The sequence below is a fragment of the Morone saxatilis genome, unplaced genomic scaffold (assembly GCF_004916995.1).
Source record: "Morone saxatilis isolate NCDOM2014 unplaced genomic scaffold, NCSU_SB_2.0 Contig9, whole genome shotgun sequence".
Classification (NCBI taxonomy): Eukaryota; Metazoa; Chordata; class Actinopteri; family Moronidae; genus Morone; species Morone saxatilis.
The window spans coordinates 7,706,595-7,725,987 of NW_023340268.1; the positions used below are offsets into that span (position 1 = coordinate 7,706,595).

At 41.2% G+C, this 19,393-nt stretch overlaps 1 protein-coding gene across 1 annotated transcript; it reads left to right on the forward strand.

The window, feature by feature from the left end:
• Nucleotides 1–10,617: 10,617 nt before the first annotated feature.
• On the forward strand, nt 10,618–14,884 carry eomesa (eomesodermin homolog a). Its single transcript, XM_035680880.1, has 6 exons — nt 10,618–11,549; nt 11,982–12,136; nt 12,841–12,962; nt 13,190–13,348; nt 13,535–13,596; nt 13,725–14,884. Exons 1-6 carry the CDS (start codon nt 10,840–10,842, stop codon nt 14,476–14,478), a joined length of 1,962 nt encoding a protein of 653 aa, XP_035536773.1. The 5' UTR covers nt 10,618–10,839; the 3' UTR covers nt 14,479–14,884.
• The last annotated feature ends 4,509 nt before the right edge of the window (nt 14,885–19,393 follow it).

Genomic DNA, 19,393 nt, shown 5'->3' on the forward strand with positions numbered 1-19,393 from the left:
AATTGTGAGATAAATCAGCGGGTAAATGTGAATAAAAATACACTTTACTTAAAACTGACTCCCAGTTGTGACTTCAAAATACAATACAAACCGGTTCCCTGGTGTTTAAAGTCCCTGATTTGAATCCAGCCAGGGACCTTTGTTGCATCTCTCTCTCCACTTATTTATTGTCATCTCTGTACTGTTCACTTGATAATAAAGGCATTTTGTCCTTCACATACTTGACACTGTTTGAATTACTGTATCCTGACGTGTAAAACTTAAAACTCAAGTACTGTACTTAAGATATTTTGAAGTACTTATACTTTACTTGAGTATTTCCATTTTATGCTATCACTATTCCTACATTTTGGAGGCAAATATTGACAATTTTCTCCACTACATCTATTTGATAGCTTTATTTAGCAGATTTTATGAAAGTCTTATATATTATTGGGGTGTAGGTTAAGCTACCCAGCCGTATGTAAAGCAATTCAAATTTGTCCATACTCACAACACTCATGCTTCTACAGCTAACACCACAACAACAGCATATCGTGGCAAACTAGAAAGTAAGCTGAATGTCTCTCTGCATGGCAAGTAATTTAACGTTGACACAAATACAATACAAACAACGGATTTGTTTTCAGTGCACAAACAGAACAGACAGCTAATGGACCGTGAGGATATTCGCTGAATTTGGCAGAAAGTCGGGTATTGGATTAGGATTTGCACACCCCACCTTTAGTAAATAAAGTCAAAAGTTAGTTCAATTACAGTTCAGTTCAGTTACCTAGGAGATCAATATAACAAGAAAAAGTATTGCAACTAGTAACTCTAGTACTGGACTTCTCCCTATAGGCCCTCCCCTTTCATAGAAGACATTTTGACATGTCACAGTGGGAAAAGCACAGGTGTAAATAATGAAATTAATAAAGGCTGAATTGCAATTAGCTGCTTTGGTTTCAGGGTCCTGGTATTGTGCATGCTGGGTCACCGTCATGGTTTAATAGAATGGAGCCAATTGTTAATGTTATTAGTAACACCTGTGCTTTTACTACTATGACTAGTCAAAATGTCTGCTGTGAAATAAGCCCTATAGAGGTGTACAGGGCAATACTGAAGTGTTTAATTATCATATATCATATTATGTGTTAATGATAACAAACAATGTCATATGAAACTAACATGTGTAAAAACATTTGTCAACAGTCAAGCTCACATGAGATTGTTTGGGTTTTCTGTCCAACAAAGGGGTGGTGGAAACAAATTAGATATAAGTTACAAATTACTCATTAAGTCATAGAAGGTGAAGTTTGTTTATGACCCCTCCGTAAATAGTGTCAGCACCAACACTTGAGGTGTTTTCAGGTGCACTAGTAGCAGAGTACTCATAATGTATAATATTTATTATTATTATTATTTGACACACATTTGAAATCGACTGCTACAATAATAGTCTACTGTCACTACAATTTTAACTTAAAAATACAACTCCCTCTGAGTGATGTTGATTTAGATTCAGTGAAATCCAGTTGAGAAAGTGAAAGAGAAAATAGCTGTAGTGTAGTGTGAGCCCACCCACTCACATCCTCTGCAGCGCTGGGTGAGTCACTGCCAACCACCGCTAACCACACAGGTGAAACAGACCCTAGCGTTTTACCAAACACCTAAATAAAATCGCTTCAAATGTGAAATTTAGAAAATGTCTATATTTTTATGGGTTCTACACTGATTTGTCCCCCTTTCCCTGCTATCTCTACGATGCAAAAAGATCTTTTTACATTGAGATTCTCGTATTTAGGCTTACTGATATATATCGTTTAAAAAAGGCTTTGTACACCAGGCCTCAGTGCATGTTAATGCAACAGTGACTAACAACTCTATAGGCAACTAGCGAAACCAAAAAGCCCAACAACGAACATAATTAATTGCAATTTCACAAGACAAAGCAAAAGCAGTTCTCTTCTTTGTTCATTTTGACTGCAGCAGATCCCCTGTCTTCACACCTCCCACATTGGTTTAACGTGTTGCATTGTCCCCCACACAGCTATTCACATATACACACACACAGGCACACAGCAGAAACACATAGAGACCCACACACACACGCACACACTCACACTGCTATACGAAGACCACATCAGCCTGGGGCTCCCCTTTCGTCTGTCTCTGCACTAAGGTGTGATCGCTCATTGTGCTGGTGAGGAGGTGGGGGACATTCTTCCAGAGGTGGAAGGTATTAGGCTGGTGGGTCCTCCTCTGCCAAATCACATTTTGGTTTGAAAGTTGGTCATCTTCGGGGATCCCCTCCAATAATCCATCAGAGCTGTGAAGGACAGTTACTGTTATCACCACGGAAACATGTGGTCCCCTGCACTGTCATGGGTCTATGTCTTTGGTTGCATCATTCCACCAACTCTCTGAAAATTAAACAAAAATATGAAAATGTTTCTGACTTCACTCTTGAATGAAGCTCAGCGTAAGTTAAAGCAGGAAGACCTTCTCTTTATGCCTCACTCTCCTTTATAATCAGCTAAGGTACTCTTTCAGTTAATCCAATCAGACGCAGCTACAATTTCATCCAGCCAATCACGTTGCTGCTGTCAAACTTTAAATCCGTTCTCCTCTCTGCTGCTTTCAGCTGTCAAAATTGTGCGACCCTCCTCCACCTCACTCACCTCCAGTTCATCATATCCAGTGTCATGGTTGAGTTTATCAGAAGTCCACTGACTCATCACATCCAGATCTTCAGCATTCTTTGAATTCCTTCATCATCACCAAAACTCCATCAGGGGGTTTTCTAAATACGATGACATCACATCTCCTCTTCATTGTGCACATATCAGTTAATTCTATTTGTTCATTGAAAAAATTAAGTCTCTCCTCTTAGATATTGTGGGAAATACACCCATTTGTTTTCTTCGAGAGGGTTAGATGAGAAAACTGATACCACTCTTATGTCTGTAAGGTAAATATGTAGCTGGGCTGGGGCCAGTTGATTAGCTTAGCTTAACACAAGTTGAAGCACGGGGAAAAAGGTAGCCTGGCTCCGTCCAAAGGTAACAAAATCCGCCCACCAGCACCTCCAAAGCCCACTAATTAACACATTATATCTTGTTTGTGTAATCTGTGCAAAAAAGAAATTTTAAAAACAAGTATTTGCCATTTTATGGGGGATTATATGCTGGACTATTTCTTGGCTGACAGCAGTTACTTCCTGGAGTTTACCCTGGTGGCCTGGCAACTGCTCCTGGGTAACAAATACTCCAGCACGCAAATCCCAACTGGAGTTTTTAAACTTCAATGTTTGTACGGATTCAAAAACTGGAAATATTGTGATCTTTCAGATTTCAGAGTGGTATTTATCTTTTCACTTAACTCTCTGCAAAAAATATGTGTGTGTAAATGATCAAACTATACCTTTTCTATGGAGCTCAATACCAACTGCCATTATTGTTTTCCATAAATCATTGTGAAAATGTTTTTTCTGTTGCTGGAAAATAAAGTCAGGCCCCCTCTCCTTTACTGGGTCATGAGTTGAATCATCAGATGTTTTCATTCCAAGTAAATAACACCTTGCTTTTTACTTGTTTCAAGTTGATTACACACTATTCAGCCACTTCAGACACTACTACATTCATTTCATACTGTGTGTGTCACATGAAAGAAAGAAAGTCTAAAAGTCTGAATGTTTCTGGTGACTTCAATAGCTCAACATACACCAGATTTTTGAAATGAAGTCTGGACCATTAACAATGGGTATGGGTCCAGCCTGTCTCGGCTGGTCTGTTCTATCAAGGTCTAAAACCATCAGATGAACCTCGAAACAAGCGCTCCCCCTTCAGACAGAATGTTTGGTCCATGTGTCTAGACCTCCACCATATCTGACCCGCCAGCACAGAAGGACACACAAACACTCGACAGACGATCATAAGGAACAAATACAGGCAGGCTCCTTCCCTCCACCATGTGACTTGGATATGCGTGCTCACTGCTGTTCGTAATTTCTTATCATTGACACCCACCCCTCCACATCCACATATACACTTGTCAAATATGACACCTCTACCCACAGGGAAGAGACCAGGTTCTCAGCCTTCTTCTAGAAACCCTGACTAAACTGTCCCACCTAGTTTTTTCTTACAAACCATACACGAGTGGGCCTCCCTTAAACCTAAATGACGTCTGCGTTGGTCTTGGTCCTCAGACAGGAAGGCCTTTTGCTTAGTCCTTTACATCTCTCCCCTGCTCTCCAGTCAGAGAAGGAGACCAAACCATGGACCACTTCCATGATATGTGGGAGTCCCTGCTGTTTCAGTGGCTGCCAGGCAGGCAGCCTCTTCCCTCTCTCTTCGGAGCGTTTGGCTCCATAACCACGGGAGCCCATCTGATGTGGTCCCCCCATCTGACTAGCAGGCTCTCTTCCCCAGGCCCAGACGGCTGGAGGGACAGAGCAGACGAAAGGGGCCGCAGATTGTTGTAGACCATTTACATGTAAATACAGAGACCAGGCCTGGGTCTGGGTTCAATATTGAAGGTGTCCGCTGCACTGAGGTCCCTCTGTGTGTGCATATATGAGCGTGTGTGCATACACGCCGACAAGTGTATATGATTGTGTGTGAGCATGCGCGTGCACGTCTGTGTGTTTTCATGTATGTGCATGGCATGATCCAGTACATCTAAATTATACAGCTGCCAAATTGCTGCAAATGTTTTAATACAAAAGCATTCTGTGGTCTCTAATTATATCTAATGGCTGCTGGATGCATTTCTCCAGAGCAAAAATAGGAGCCTTTTCAGTGAATAATTTGGCAATTTATCAACTAGTTTAATATCTAATTGCACAAAGCAATGAAAAGAAATAATAATATTGACTTAAATGTGTCCAGTATTCATATAAATGAGGCCTTAAAGGGAGCTATGATGATGTTTTTTGTTCAACAGAGAGGGGCATCTGAGGGCCTCCTAGCACTGTGAATGTAGTGCCTACTCCCCAGAGGAGACTGAAGATGCCGAGGCAACATCCCCGCTTCACCGAGGGGTCAACCTTAAACCATTAATCATGTCTACATAACCTCCCTCCCACTAGCATATGCCTGTGGCTGGTAGACAGTAAGTCAGTTAGGGCTTTCCTCTGTGTCGCTCTAGAAGCTTTCATACCGGGAGAGAGAAGTGTTAAAACTCTACATTCTCACTTCTGACTCACTGATTTAACCACATTGAGGCAGGAGCAGCAGCAGAATACTCCTGTGGTGTAAATCTGTTAGTGTTCCCTGTCCAAAAAAAAAAAAAAGGCAAGAGGAGAAAAAAATAAAGGGTCCTCCTAAAATGCAGTTTCTGAGTCAGGGTTAGCGATGTGATAAAAGCCCAGCTTGTTTGGCAGTAATAGTGCTATGGGAAAGGACAGAGAACCAGGGGTGAGCTGGGTTGGGTTGCTGTGTCTTGGTGGCCGTGGCTGGTTGGTTGATGAGCTTAAGTGTGTGTCTCCCCCTCCCCAACCCTAGCTCACCCCAACTCTCCTCGGCGAAGAGAGTATGCCTGTTAGAGAGGGCATGTTATCTTGGAGGCTTAATGCCGAGTCGATACAACTCCGCCACCCTCCCTTACACCTCACGTTCCAGGGAACACGTATATCCAGTCTACGCTGTCAAACTTTTAGCACCTGCTATTTTGCTTTGGTCCCTTATGTCAATTCCTCCAGTGTTTCAGGAGGATGGGATGGGAGAAGTGGGTCAACAAAGGTTGATGCTAAAATGGGGATGAGGGTGAGACTCGGGCCATTGGACTAGCATCCACTTTTGGCGTCACTGGCTTCATGTTCTGCCCATGACGACACAGCGAGTGAAAGTAAAAAGGTGTTCGAAATTAGCTTGGTGATCTGCTTACCTAATTCTGGGGGAAAAAAATCTTTACTTTACTCCCTGCTGCAGGTAATTTACCTTACTGGGAATTAAAAAGAAAATCTTTAACAGATTATATGCATTTATTTTATGTTTTCTCAACATCTGGAAAACATTACTAGACTTTCAGATTTCAAAACCGCTATAAGCATGGCAGTGCCTGAAGATAAGAAGAGCACATATACTGGAAACTCACCCTGCTATCATACTGTGTACCTGCTGCTTTCCCTACAGGCCCTGGGTGACACTTTCTATAATGCAGTAATCCAAAAATCATGTTATCATGCCTTGGGGAATGAAATACAGTGAGTGCAGCTTCAATCCTATTTCCCTGAATGGAGTCAGTGCACCTTATTTTTCTAAGATTTGTCTTAACACAGTGGATTATCATTGCCCCCTGAAAACCTGCACATCTCAAAAGCATTGGGCTCACATATCCCCAGATACATTTCTGCAATAATCCACCGCTCCTTCCACAGGCCAGAAAAGGCAAACAAACACATACACACATGCATGCATGCAGCAACATGCTGACATTGAGATTGAGAGACTGATGGTTTTATGCAATCCGGCGTATTTTAATGTATTTTGAGGAATTCGAACGTGCTGCATATATAGAGAGAATTCCCGCGGGTCTCACTCACTGACTGGTTGCAGATGGGGAATATTCCCATTTCATGATAATTTGCTCTGCTGGAATGACATCTGAAATACATGATATCAAATATGAATATACTTTACATATTCTAATGTTCTTGGAGTGTAAGTAAAAAATGGTGACAAAAATATGAAGCTCTTATTTTACACAAATACATTTTGTTCAGTCTAGTGGGAAAACCTTGTGCTGTTTAAATCATGAAGAAAATGGTGCAGACAAGGAAATAAGAAAAAGTAATTGATGAAAGCAATATGTACCCAAATGGAAATTCATGAAAGCTGTCACCTTCATATCTTTGAAGACAGCAGCATGTCTGTAACATAAGCTTTCCTTGTGTAAAGACTACTGCTTTGATTAAATGTTAGCAATCCCCACACACTGGAAAATATACTGAGGGACATCTTTGATAAACTTGTGAAATAAATTCTTTCCAATAAAAATGTTCTTGAGGATGATGATTTGCGGAGGAGCGCAGCGCTGACATGGTGCACATTGCACTTGGTTCTTTTCCCAGCACCCCTCCCTCCAGGGGTCTCGGTGGCGAGGATCTCTAATGAGACTTGCGTTATTAATCCTTGCAATGGGGTACATGAATTCACTCCAGAGCAAAGGCTTCAGCAGCCACCTTGGCCCATAAAACCTGGAATGTATTCCTTTCATGTGCTCTGTTGATGATCTACTCTGACAACAATATGGTAAGACTTCCCTTCCCCTGTCGCGCGGGCCCTGGCCCGGGGCCAAAGAGGGTCATCTCAGACACACTTGGACTTTTATAGGTGGTCAAGAAACATGCTGACAGGTCACAAGTGGGAGCTCCTTTATGAGTAGGACCTAAACATCCACCTCATTTGGAATTAGTTTATTTATAGGTGGCCTGTAAATCACATTTATTTTGTTTTCTAGCTTTCGAATGGCTTTGGGGTCATTTTAGAAAACCAACATACTTTTAGGCCACGGCCATTAAAACAACAGCATCGAGTTTGTTTTACCAAGATTTTCTCTCAACAGGCTTGTAATCATCTGTGAAACATAGCCGTAAAAGTGCAATGATCAGTTGTGAAATAATTCATGCAAAGAAAATTTCACTTGACTTATATCTTAATGAGATTGTAAAGGATCACAGAGGCTGTGCCTGTGCAGGTGGCATGAAAGCCACATTTTTTTCTCAAAAACAATAATTCTCTTAACATATTTATCAATAATTTTCTGATCACGCAAGGGTCCATTAAATAAGAAATGCTATACAGCAGGATTGCACTAATGAGGTGCTGACAGCTCAGGTGTGAAATGTTCGACTTTGGTTCTTGTACTCCTTTGATCTATAGATTTACCCTCTTACTATAGAATGACAGTGAGTCAAGAGAGCAGCACCTCTGCTGTGTGCTTGTGTGTGAGAGACACAGAGACAGAGACAGAGAGGGCATAAACAGACATACAGACTGACAAAAAGTGTATTATGTTTAATCCTGGATCAAGTTCACCAGCCTGTGATGATCCTCATAATGCATATTTTCAGTTCTTGTTAATTTTGCCTTTTTACATCCAAATGCATTCACACAAAGCCTCTGGGATTCGTAGAAAATTGGCTTTCACAAGCAGCAGTTCCTCCTGATTTTGCTAAAATGGAATTAATGACTTAGAGTAACCCTTTTTCGCGAAACCCAAAAGCTACTCCAGGGGCATCGTTTTACAAGTTTCCCAGAGGAATCCTGCATTTGCTACAAAGAGCAGAAAGAAGGAGGCGATTGGTGAAAATCAAGATTTGGTTATGCTGCAGATAAGTGAGATTCTCTGTTGAGAGACAGGTCAAAATAAATAATAGAACTGGCTTTGAGTCATTTAAAAAAAAGAAGCTTGATCTCAATTGTCAGTTTGTTGTTTCCGTCTCTGTGCAGCAGTCTGGGAAGGGTCTCGGTCTTGATTGACAGATTGTGTGCTGTATGCATGTAGCTCTGGTCCCCTGATGGCCCAATAGCCAGCTTTACTGTCCCATTTATGACACGAGCCAATCTGCCTCCAGCCGAGACTCTCCCTCAGCTTTTCACAGATTTGTATCCCCATTTTCCCCAAATTCATCTCACCCCCTACTCCCCCTCCAGCTTACTTTAAGACTCACACATGCACAAACTGCCCACATACACACACACAGGCAGAAGCACACACACACACAGAAGCAAACACAGGCACAAGCTGAGTTCACTGCAGTTGAAGATGATGTAAAGTGAGATGCAAGTGGAAAAAGTGAGAGTTAACTGCCTGCATGCAGCTCTCTTACAGTGTTAAGTTACTTTGGTATAACCAACGATGGGAAAGTTATCCGGATCAGTCACTAGAGAGCGCTATCCCAGTGTCACTGCTGAGAAATCCCTTCATCTTTAGGCCTGGGTACAGTATGAACGACGTTTGTTGTGCGACATGTTTCATTATTTCTGGTTTCGGGAGCTTCTCGATCGCTCTCACTTACTCTTTCACTGTGTGTGTGTGAGAGAGAGAGAGGGAGGGAGAGAGAGAGAGACACACACACACAGACATGAGCAATTAAAAATTCTTATATATTCAGTAAACACTTTATTTTTTTTATTGTGTTTTTTAATTATTAACCAACAACTGTGATTATATTTATTTAATTTTTATATTTAATAGTTTTTTCTCCGGTTGCATGCAGACTTGTGCAGTGTTAGTGCATCCTTACTCTCCGTTTGGACACCCCCCTGCCAGAACTGCACAGTCCTGTACGTTATTTGAATTTCAGGGGCTAGAGTTTACCAGCACTGAAACACGGTGGTCCACGTCTTTTTAACCCCTCCGTCATTTCAGATACAAAAATAACTAAAAGAAAAGAACCTTTTTATTCTGCTGTCTGAATCCTCACAACCATCAAGCTGCCTATCAATATTAAATTGCATTCAAATATTCTAAAAACAGGCTAAACGGTTCAATATTTTTATTATAAGTTAAATTATATTAATGTGTTAATTCGTTATTTTTCCTATCTAATAAGCTACCTATAGTAAAAGCCTCATATAGGCACTGATAAAGAATGTTATTTTTTGTTGCGTGTCAATCAGTCACCAATTTAACAACAATTCAAAGGTTTAAAAAAAACACAAACTCCGAACATAGGAAAACAACATACGTTTTTATATATGAATAGCCTGTATATATTTTTTTTCATCTTCTTGAGGGAATTAAAGCCCTAGCAACAAAATGGTTTGTCACACAGTCTGAGAAAAGGGGAAGAAAGGCTTGCCTATAATAAAGGTCTCCTGACTTTACTCGACTTTTATTTTACTTGAGCAGAGACAAATAAAATAAGAATTTAAAAAAAAAAGCGTAACGTATTAATTTCAGTTATACCCCTTCAGCTTGTGTTCACAGCCAATGGTTTTATTATAGCCAATACTGAAAACGTGGAAGTGGAAGAGGCGACGGAGGCCAATTATAGGAAATAAGGTGCACATGTGATATTTTTTTTTTTTTCAAAGTGTTGGAGTGTTTGCAGGGGGGGAGAAAGGGTCTCGGCTTTTGCTGTTCATCGAGCATAAATCTTCCTGGTTGAGTGAGTGGAAGTAATCTGACAAATATCTGAATGTGTGTGTTTTTTTTCTGTTGCTGTTGGACGTGAGGACTTGAAGCCGAAGCTGAAAGTTTAGAGGTGATTGTGCGTGTGCGATGGGGGAATGCAGGGCTGCTGAAGTGCGACCATTTGGTGTTTAATCTTTGAGGTAAAATGTGGAGAAATACTGCTCGTCGGTTGAGCCTTTTTATAAATTACCCTTCACTCATATTTTTTATTTTTTATAAAAACAGATCATTTGCACTTCTAATCTATTGTAAAACGATATGAAATGTTGGATATGTGTTGCGCGGAGAGATCCACTAACCGGGATATAAGAGTAAAAATGAACTTAACGACAATAAAGACAAATTTTCTCTTGATTTTATTTCCACCAGACGCTTTCTAATTGAATTAGAGTAGTGCAACCATTGGCTATGGAGAGGGCTGGTGCCCCCGCATGCTACTCCAAAAGCTCCTCCCCTATCGCTTACAATCAGTTGGGCGTGTGGAGAACTACATCTTATAAGAGCCGCTGAACGTCTCATGTCCAGCACATAATCTGATCTGAAAATCCGTAGGTGAGGAGAAGGTTTTCACCTACTTCCATGATCATTGGTAAGGGAGGGAGGCGCGCAGAGACAGAAACAACCAGGGCCGCCGGTGGTTGTGTCGCCTCCTCGGCTGAGATTCACTCCTCTGGACTCCTTGAAACTCTTCTTATTTATTGCAAGATCTAAACAATGCAGTTAGAGAACATCCTTCCCAGCGCTAGCATCAATTTACCCAAGACCTTTTTCAATCTCTCCTCGTCGGACAGTGCCAACAACAGCCCGAGGCCGTCATCGCAGCTTGAATATCAAGAAGTCGACCGGACGGAATCAGAGTCGAGCAGCGCTCCTAAGAAATATCTGAGCGGGGTGGGAAACGGGATGCTGGGTGAGGGAGAGGGGGACACTTTCACTAAAACCGGGCCCGATGGGAGAAAAGGCTCCCCGGTGCTCGGTGAGGACGAGCTGACGAGCGGTCGGCGTTACAACATAGACGAACTTGGCTCTGACAGATACTTCATCTCGTCGTCCCAGGCGAGTTCCGACATGGCCAGCCCCTGTTCCCTCTTCCCCTATGCAGGACAGACCGGGTCGGTGTACACCGGGTCCAGCAGCTCCAGGTACCCGGCTTCACTTCATTACGGATCCGTCCTGCCGCCAACAGGCTTCTCCTCCTCGTCCGTGTGCACCGGCCGGAGTCAGTTTAGCAGCGGAGGGTACCAGTTCAGCCAGGGTCCGGGCTGTTTGTACCCCTCCTATCCCGGGACGGGCACGGGTATTGGGTCCATGTCTCTGCCGGGGTCCGCCGCCGGGGCAAGAGCGCAGGTCTATCTGTGCAACCGGCCTCTGTGGCTGAAATTCCACCGGCACCAGACGGAGATGATAATCACCAAACAGGGCAGGTAAGCAGATACGCAGCCGAAGGCTCTTAAGGCCCAATTAACAACCATGTGCAGAATATGAAAGTCGTTTTTTCGTTTTTATATTTACAGTCGGCCCGTTTAGTCTTTATTTTTCAAGATGCGCGTCATTGTTTTTAAACCACCTTTACGCATGAGCAAAATTTTTACGCACACGATCCATACCTTCTTTTTGCGCATTTTATGGGTTTTGATGCTTTTTAAATTGAAAGTTTCGTTTCTGGTAAATTTTAAACGCACATTTACGCAACAGGCTAAACATGACAGGGATGCTATTTACATTTAATTCAGATTTAATGTTAGTAAAAGCGTTCTGCCAAATGCATCACGTGAAGACGTTCAGCGCTGAAGTTTTAGAGTTTTGCCTGCTCTGTGAGAACAGCTGTTTAATTATTCTTGTTTTCCTTTTTCCAGACGGATGTTCCCATTCCTCAGTTTCAACATCACTGGACTCAACCTCACGGCCCATTACAATGTCTTTGTAGAAGTTGTTTTGGCTGACCCGAATCACTGGCGCTTTCAGGGAGGAAAGTGGGTCACTTGTGGAAAAGCAGACAATAATATGCAAGGTGAGTTACAGAATTAATAAAAACGTATTTAGCTCTGGCAAGTTTGTATTTTGTGTTTTTATAAATGCTTGAAAAATAAATGAAGAGAAGAACGCGTTTAGAAAGGATGCAGCATTTTTTGCATTTGATCATATGAGAATCTTATGTAGGTGTTAAGATTCAGATTGTTTTAGGAAATAAGGACAGTTTTTACTTCGAACTTGGGCTAAATGTTTTGACAGGTTGCGATTTTGAGTATTTTAATGCAATAATTTTGGCTCTTCCGTAGAAATTTTAATTTGAGGTGTGAAGTCATCTCGGGGAGGTGTGAATTTGCTGGTTAAATGCCTTTTTTAAATGACTGGTACTCCAGAATTATAACTTTAAATGGAAAAATTATATGATTAATTCTTAATTTGATAATTTAATAACAGAATAATTTAAAGAAAAAGAAGCATTTTTTTTTTAATTTAATCAGCCCCTTTCTAATCTATTGGTTGATATTTGTTTTTATTAAAACAATTTAAAAAAGAACTGTCTTAAGTATTTAAATTTACCTGACTGATAAATTCCCCCAAAACCTTAAGATTATTAAAACAAAATGATACATTTTCAGGCAAAAGCAGGATTTATTATATGCATGTTTAGACAACATAATTTGCATAGACACAGGCTCTCTTCTTTTCTGTTTTGTCATATTACTTACTACTTTATTTCCATTTTAGGTAACAAAATGTATGTTCATCCTGAATCTCCAAACACTGGTGCTCACTGGATGAGGCAAGAAATCTCTTTTGGCAAGTTGAAGCTGACTAACAATAAAGGGGCCAACAACAACAACACACAGGTTAGATATTGATTTCTGCTGCTTGAATTCACAAGTATTGACCAGTGATGTCAATACTGTTTCCGATTTTATTTACCTAAAATAATTTTTTGGGACATTATAACTTTTAAGTGCGATTGACATCTTTAAATATAGTTCTTTTTTTTTTTAAAAAGAATGCAAATATTTTCATGCAGCTTGTTTTGAAATCTGCAGCATTGCACTGATCACACATTTCTCCTTTGCAGATGATAGTCTTGCAGTCGCTTCATAAATACCAACCGCGACTGCACATTGTGGAGGTGACAGAAGACGGGGTGGAGGACATGAGCAACGAGGCCAGAACTCAAACATTCACCTTCCCAGAGAATCAGTTTATAGCCGTCACTGCTTACCAGAACACAGATGTAAGCATTTGAATTATTTGTTTTATTTTTTATTTAGAATGTATTCAGCTATTTAGATACAACAAATTTATTCTGAACTGCATGTATTACATTTTTTTTTATTTATTATTGCTCTTTAGTCTCTGCAACTGCACTGTTTGCCTTAAAAGGCACATTATTTATACAGGATTTTTCTTTTTGTTTCAGATCACACAGCTGAAGATAGATCACAACCCATTTGCGAAAGGCTTCCGGGACAATTATGACTCGTACGTATCTTGCACTTTATCAGTGTGGTTCATCTGTTTTTCTTTTGGTGCACTATTTGATACACATCTTGGAGTCTTTTTTTCCTTGCAACTAATTTTTGTTTGTGTGTTCTTTATTTGTTGAACAGGATGTACACAGCCCCAGAGAGTGACAGGTTGACTCCGTCCCCTACAGACTCTCCTCGCTCCACTCAAATTGTGCCCGGGGCCCGCTATGCCATGCAGCCTTTCTTTCAGGACCAGTTTGTCAACAACCTGCCTCAGAACCGCTTCTACGCCAGCGAGCGGGCTGTTCCCCAAACCAACAGCCTTCTCTCCCCACAGAGTGAGGACGCCAGCGCCGCTGCCTCTGCCCAGCGCTGGTTCGTCCCACCAGTCCAGCAGCCGGGCTCCAACAAGCTGGATCTGTCGTATGACAATGACTATTCCACCAGTAGCCTGCTGTCCTATGGCATCAAACCCCTGTCCCTGCAGACGTCCCACGCCCTCAGCTACTACCCAGACTCGGCCTTCGCCTCCATGGCCGCAGGCTGGGGCACCAGAAGCTCTTACCAGCGCAAGATGACCACGGGCCTGCCCTGGTCCCCTCGACCAAGCCCCCCAGCCTTTCCGGAGGACCAGCTGGGGGTTACTAAAGACAAGCTGCCCGAGGAGAGCGCACCGCCAGCCTCGACCTGGATCGAGACGTCCCACTCACTGAAATCGGTGGACTCTACCGATTCTGGTGTATACTCCGTGGTGTGCAAGAGGCGCAGAATGTCCCCTGGGGGCTCAAGCACAGAGAACTCCCCAACCATCAAGTGTGAGGACTTGACTACGGAGGAGTACAACAAGGACAACCCAAAAGGCATGGGTTATTATGCATTCTACACAAGCCCCTAAGACTGTATTTATTGAAACTAAATATAATTCTTTTGTTTGAGTGCTCTCCATTCCTTGTTAATGTCTTTTTTCTCTTTTCTCTAAAGGTGCCAAAGCTTAGTGTTCCCCCAAGCAAGCTGCACAAGGTTATTTTCCCAGGCCAGCCCCTCTCACATACCTGAGCAGAAACATGCATAGTGATTGTTGTTTTTGAAAAAGCATGTCCCTTTTTATTCATTTATTTTTACAACTTTTTTTATTTACAAATGTGATTTTTTTTAAATTTTATTTTCTCCCTGCGTATTTAAGTCATTTTCGTTGTACAGTATTCGTGCACTTTAGAATGTGATGTATCTTGTACAAAATGTCTTCATGGAGGTGTTATTAAATGGATAATAAAACAGCTTTTCACAAAGCATTGTCCAAATGTCTTTCTCAGCATATTTTTATTCATATATTATGGCCATGTTACATTAAGACAGGCCAGAAGCAGTTTTTAAGATCATTTACTGTAAATAAAATCTATCTATACATGCATTTTAAAATGTACAGTAGCTGAAGCAGGAACAGAAAAAACTGGATCTTATTCATTTTTAGTTCAATCTTATTAAAAAATGTGCATGCTTTGTTATGCAGTAAATGTGTATGAGTAGAGGACGTACACTACTGTACTTTAAGGCTTATTATAGCGGCCATACGTTTTGGCCTTTATTTTTAGAGGCCCCTAAGTGGTTGCTGCTGACAAGTTGACATTGCAACAAGTAGGATAAAGTATACAGTATACAATTTAACCTGCTTCTGATTAAAATGATGCTTTCAAATGGGGTGGGAGGTCAATAAAATAGTGTTATTAAATATAATAGATGTTATTAACATCATTTCTACTGTAAGCAATGTGAAATAGTTTTCAACAACATTAATTTGCAATTTATTAATTGCTGCTTTAAATCTATCGCTCTTCTCCACTTAAGAAGCATGTTTTGTGTAATTTTAACAGATTTTTTCATATGCAAACACTTCAGGTAACAAATACAAATAATCATAAGCATAGTAAATAATGATAGAAAATGAAAGGATCCATACAGTGTGAAATTTCTATTTTAAGACCAGTCAGCAAGCACTGAGATAGTTCACATTGCTGAAGTTTCAATTTGTGCAGGATAAAAGATGGGTGTACTTGATAGAGATGAACTGTATTCAAAGGCTTAGAGAATATATGACTTCTGTTTATTAATATTTCACATACTTCATTGATGTTGACCACATATGAAGATGCTGAGGTTGACCTTGTTCATTTTATATGTGGGGTAAATGTGTGTTGTTGTACATTTTGTTTTGTTGTCCTATGAAGTAGATTTTATATATTGGGAAATCTAAATAAATAAATTAATAAAAATAGATATTTTGGTCATGTTTTCTTGCTTCTGGAAATAGAAAGCAGAAATTCTCGGAACCTATTGGATTTATGCACAAAAGAGCTGAGCAATCCTTTTTAAGCTACAAAGTGTTACAAGGTAACACTACAGCTCACAATTCAAGTGAGCGAAGTGTGATTTAAATATGAGATTTATATGTCTTACGTGACTAACAACATAGACCCGATTAGGAGAAAAGCACACAAAAGCACATAGTCCTACTATTCCTTCTGTTGTTGCCATGGTGTTTTCACACATTTTATCATTTACCTAAGTAATGCAACTGCATGCGAGGCATGTGTACTTAGAAAATATGAAAACAGGCTAAAAGGAAAAATGGCCCATCAACCATCCAACTAAGGGCAATGTACAGCTCAACACCTCTATTTATACAGCATATCTATGGCCTCTCCAAAAGAGAAGTCATAATATTCACACACATACTTGGCTCATGTTCTCAGCACCTGTTTTTCCTCTGTGAAAATACTTCAAATCCTCCCCCATAAGGACCCCAATTTGAATTGATTTACATACTCGAATTCTAATTAATTCTGTTGTCAGACTCCTTGACAAAGTGAGGAGTCTGACTAACTCCAATTAACACCTCCTAACAAGGTAGAGTGCTTGATTGCCCTGGCCTCTCAGGAAAGCTGTAAGAAAAAGGCTCTTGGGGGGTTCGAGTCTGGAGAATAAAAATGTTTGCACTTGTACTTGTCAGCAAATTGTATTTCGGAGCATCTGATGATGTTTTTCTTCTCCTTTTCATGTTGTCTTGACCTCTGCTCATCAGTGGTTATGATGTGGAGAATTGCTTTCAAGATTATAACTGGACAACTACAGGAGCAATAAAACAGAGCTGCATAGATGGGATAGTAATTGATACACTGAAATCAGAGAGAAATAGAATGACAATTTGAGACACCCATAACTTACAACACATAACTAACTTATAAGTTAGTGGAAATAGCAGTTGCTACAACCTTTCTCTATGTCAGAAAACTCCAAATTAATTTTTGAGTCCTCTTATGTAAACACAGTTAGGTGCTTTGTATATACCTATTTTACATCAATTATGGGAAATTTAGCAGTTTAACTTCCAATAATCATATGATCGCTGGAATTTGTCTTTCCACGCGGAACTCCAGCACACACAAACAAACCCAAGCACATATACATACTCCAAGGGTGCAACCACTGTCACCAACCGTGAATCATCCTGTTTAAATGCCTTGTAAAAGGCATGTTGGCATTGATATTGGGCACTGCAGATTTAATCTCTGCCATCTTCCCACTGGAATAAAATCTCCTGTCAATTAAGTAGCATACACAGCCACAGCACATGAACTGTAACAGGGACATCTATCTTTCATTTAAACTACAAATATCCTTTACTGCAGCTCTGTAAACATCCTCTCATCATTTATTTGATGGATATTACACAACTTAAAAAACAGGTGACTCTCGGAAGCTCTGGACAAATCCACAAACCTAGCAACAAGTCGATAGGTTGTGTCTTTCTCAACCATTCATGCAAGAAGTACAGTAATCAATAGACACCTCTACAGCATGCTTCCACAAATTCAGACCGTGTTGACTTAACGGAGATATGCGCATTGGGATAAGACCTGAAGAATTGACTACTGTGCTCTACTGCTGTTGTTAACATTGCTAGCTACAATCTCAGTAATCGAATGAGTTTTGTTGTAGTGTCAGTAATACAAGGCCAACCAGTGGTTTGCAGAATTTATAGCGTATTAGTAAAACTTAAGTTCTTGTTTCATGTCGCGTGTCTGTGTCCTTCCCTCAGGCTGTCCATTGGTGACCATGTTGAGAGTTCATGTAAGAAAGGCCAAAGAGGCTACGGAGACATTGTACCCAAGGAGGGCTGACATCTAAACACAGATGAAGGCCTGAGGCTGTTTCCTCACCTTCAGTCACACACTATTACTGCTCTCACTGACTAAATGCAGCCACAGGCAAAAATGTGTGTCTGGGTCAAGATTTTTTAGAGGCCCCCTTTAAAAAGTAAGCTCAAGCAAGACTGAAACGGTGGCGATTATGTTTCCTCTTCACACTATATTTCCCCTTTTGATGTGTTGATAAATGTCACCTCTGTTAAATGATTATCAAGCCACTTAGAATTACTGCAAAATTGTTCCTCAGGGATGGTTCGAGTCCCATATGGTCACTCTTCTGTTTTGTGATGTATTCACTCATGATCTAGTTAATCGTTTTTATTTTACAAAGGGTTTTGATGTTTATATCTTGAGCTTAATGTCGTTAGTCGACACGTCAGATCCAGTCTTTATAATTGGATCTGAAATGATAGACCCAGTTTTTTTCTGGTGACTACTGTGCACATTCAGGCCTACACCAAAGCCAAGGACCAGGTTCAGTGTACTTTATTATATTGTACCACCCTTAGAGATAACTATAATGCACAATAACACATGTAGACACCTTCTGGCATGTGTTTATGCCATGTAATATTATGTTTTATATATATTGAGCATATGTTCTTTATATTATTAAGTGGAGGTCATGGGCACTGACAGTCCTAATGATGCTGACAAAGGCTCACCTTTTAGCTCGCCCCAGGTGTCTGTGTACACAACACAATGCTTTATTTAGTCTCACTACCTCCTTTGGACCTGGTTAATCATCAGTTAAAGGAGGGGTGGGCTGACTACAGTACGGGTGTAATGCTAACAGGTCTGTTGGAGTGAGACCCTGGTGTGAGATGAGTCTCAAGTTAGCAGGGCCACAACTGTTTGGAGAAGGGCGTTGAGTGTTGGCAGAGAGCACGGAGGTGAGAGGAACTGGAGGCGCGGAAGGGCCTTGTGTCGTTGCCCTCAGATGGCGTGTGCAGCGCACAGGCAAGGCCTTGACTCACTGGTGCATGGATAATGTTGGAGAGAGTATCCCGCGGCTAAGCTGCACTTAACAGCACATTGATTTCAAACCCCTGTGTTCCCTCTGGAGGGCAGTGGGACGCACCTCAACAGGCCGGACCCCCCTTCCCACCTTCCCTTTCTGACCACCACCACCATTTACCATCTCCGCAACCAACCCCTCCCACCATCTACCCATCCCTGGGTCGATTTGGGTACACCATGCTGGTCACTGGCTTCTACCCCCCCCCCTCTTCTGAGTGTCCCGGAGGAGCTGAATAGGATTCAGGGGCACTAAGGCTCCCGCAAGACCCTGGTCTTGAGAGCAGTGTTTTGGGTAGGGCATGCAGAGGCAGCCGTGTGGAAAAGATCTGTGGTCAAAATCAATGCATTGGCACTTTGATAGAGCGCTCCAACAGATTTGGGAATTTCACATTCTATTCTTTCTCTCCTGGCACCATCAGAAGGCCTCACCACTGGAGGAAAAACAACATCCACAAATCCTTCTGGGAAAGAGGGACTCTTCTTCTGGGACAAAACACGACATAGTCAATATTCATTCATTTGGTGGCTTGTGTCTAACATGTTACACCCTCTAATATGTCACCTCTTGCCGCTCAAAAGATGAAT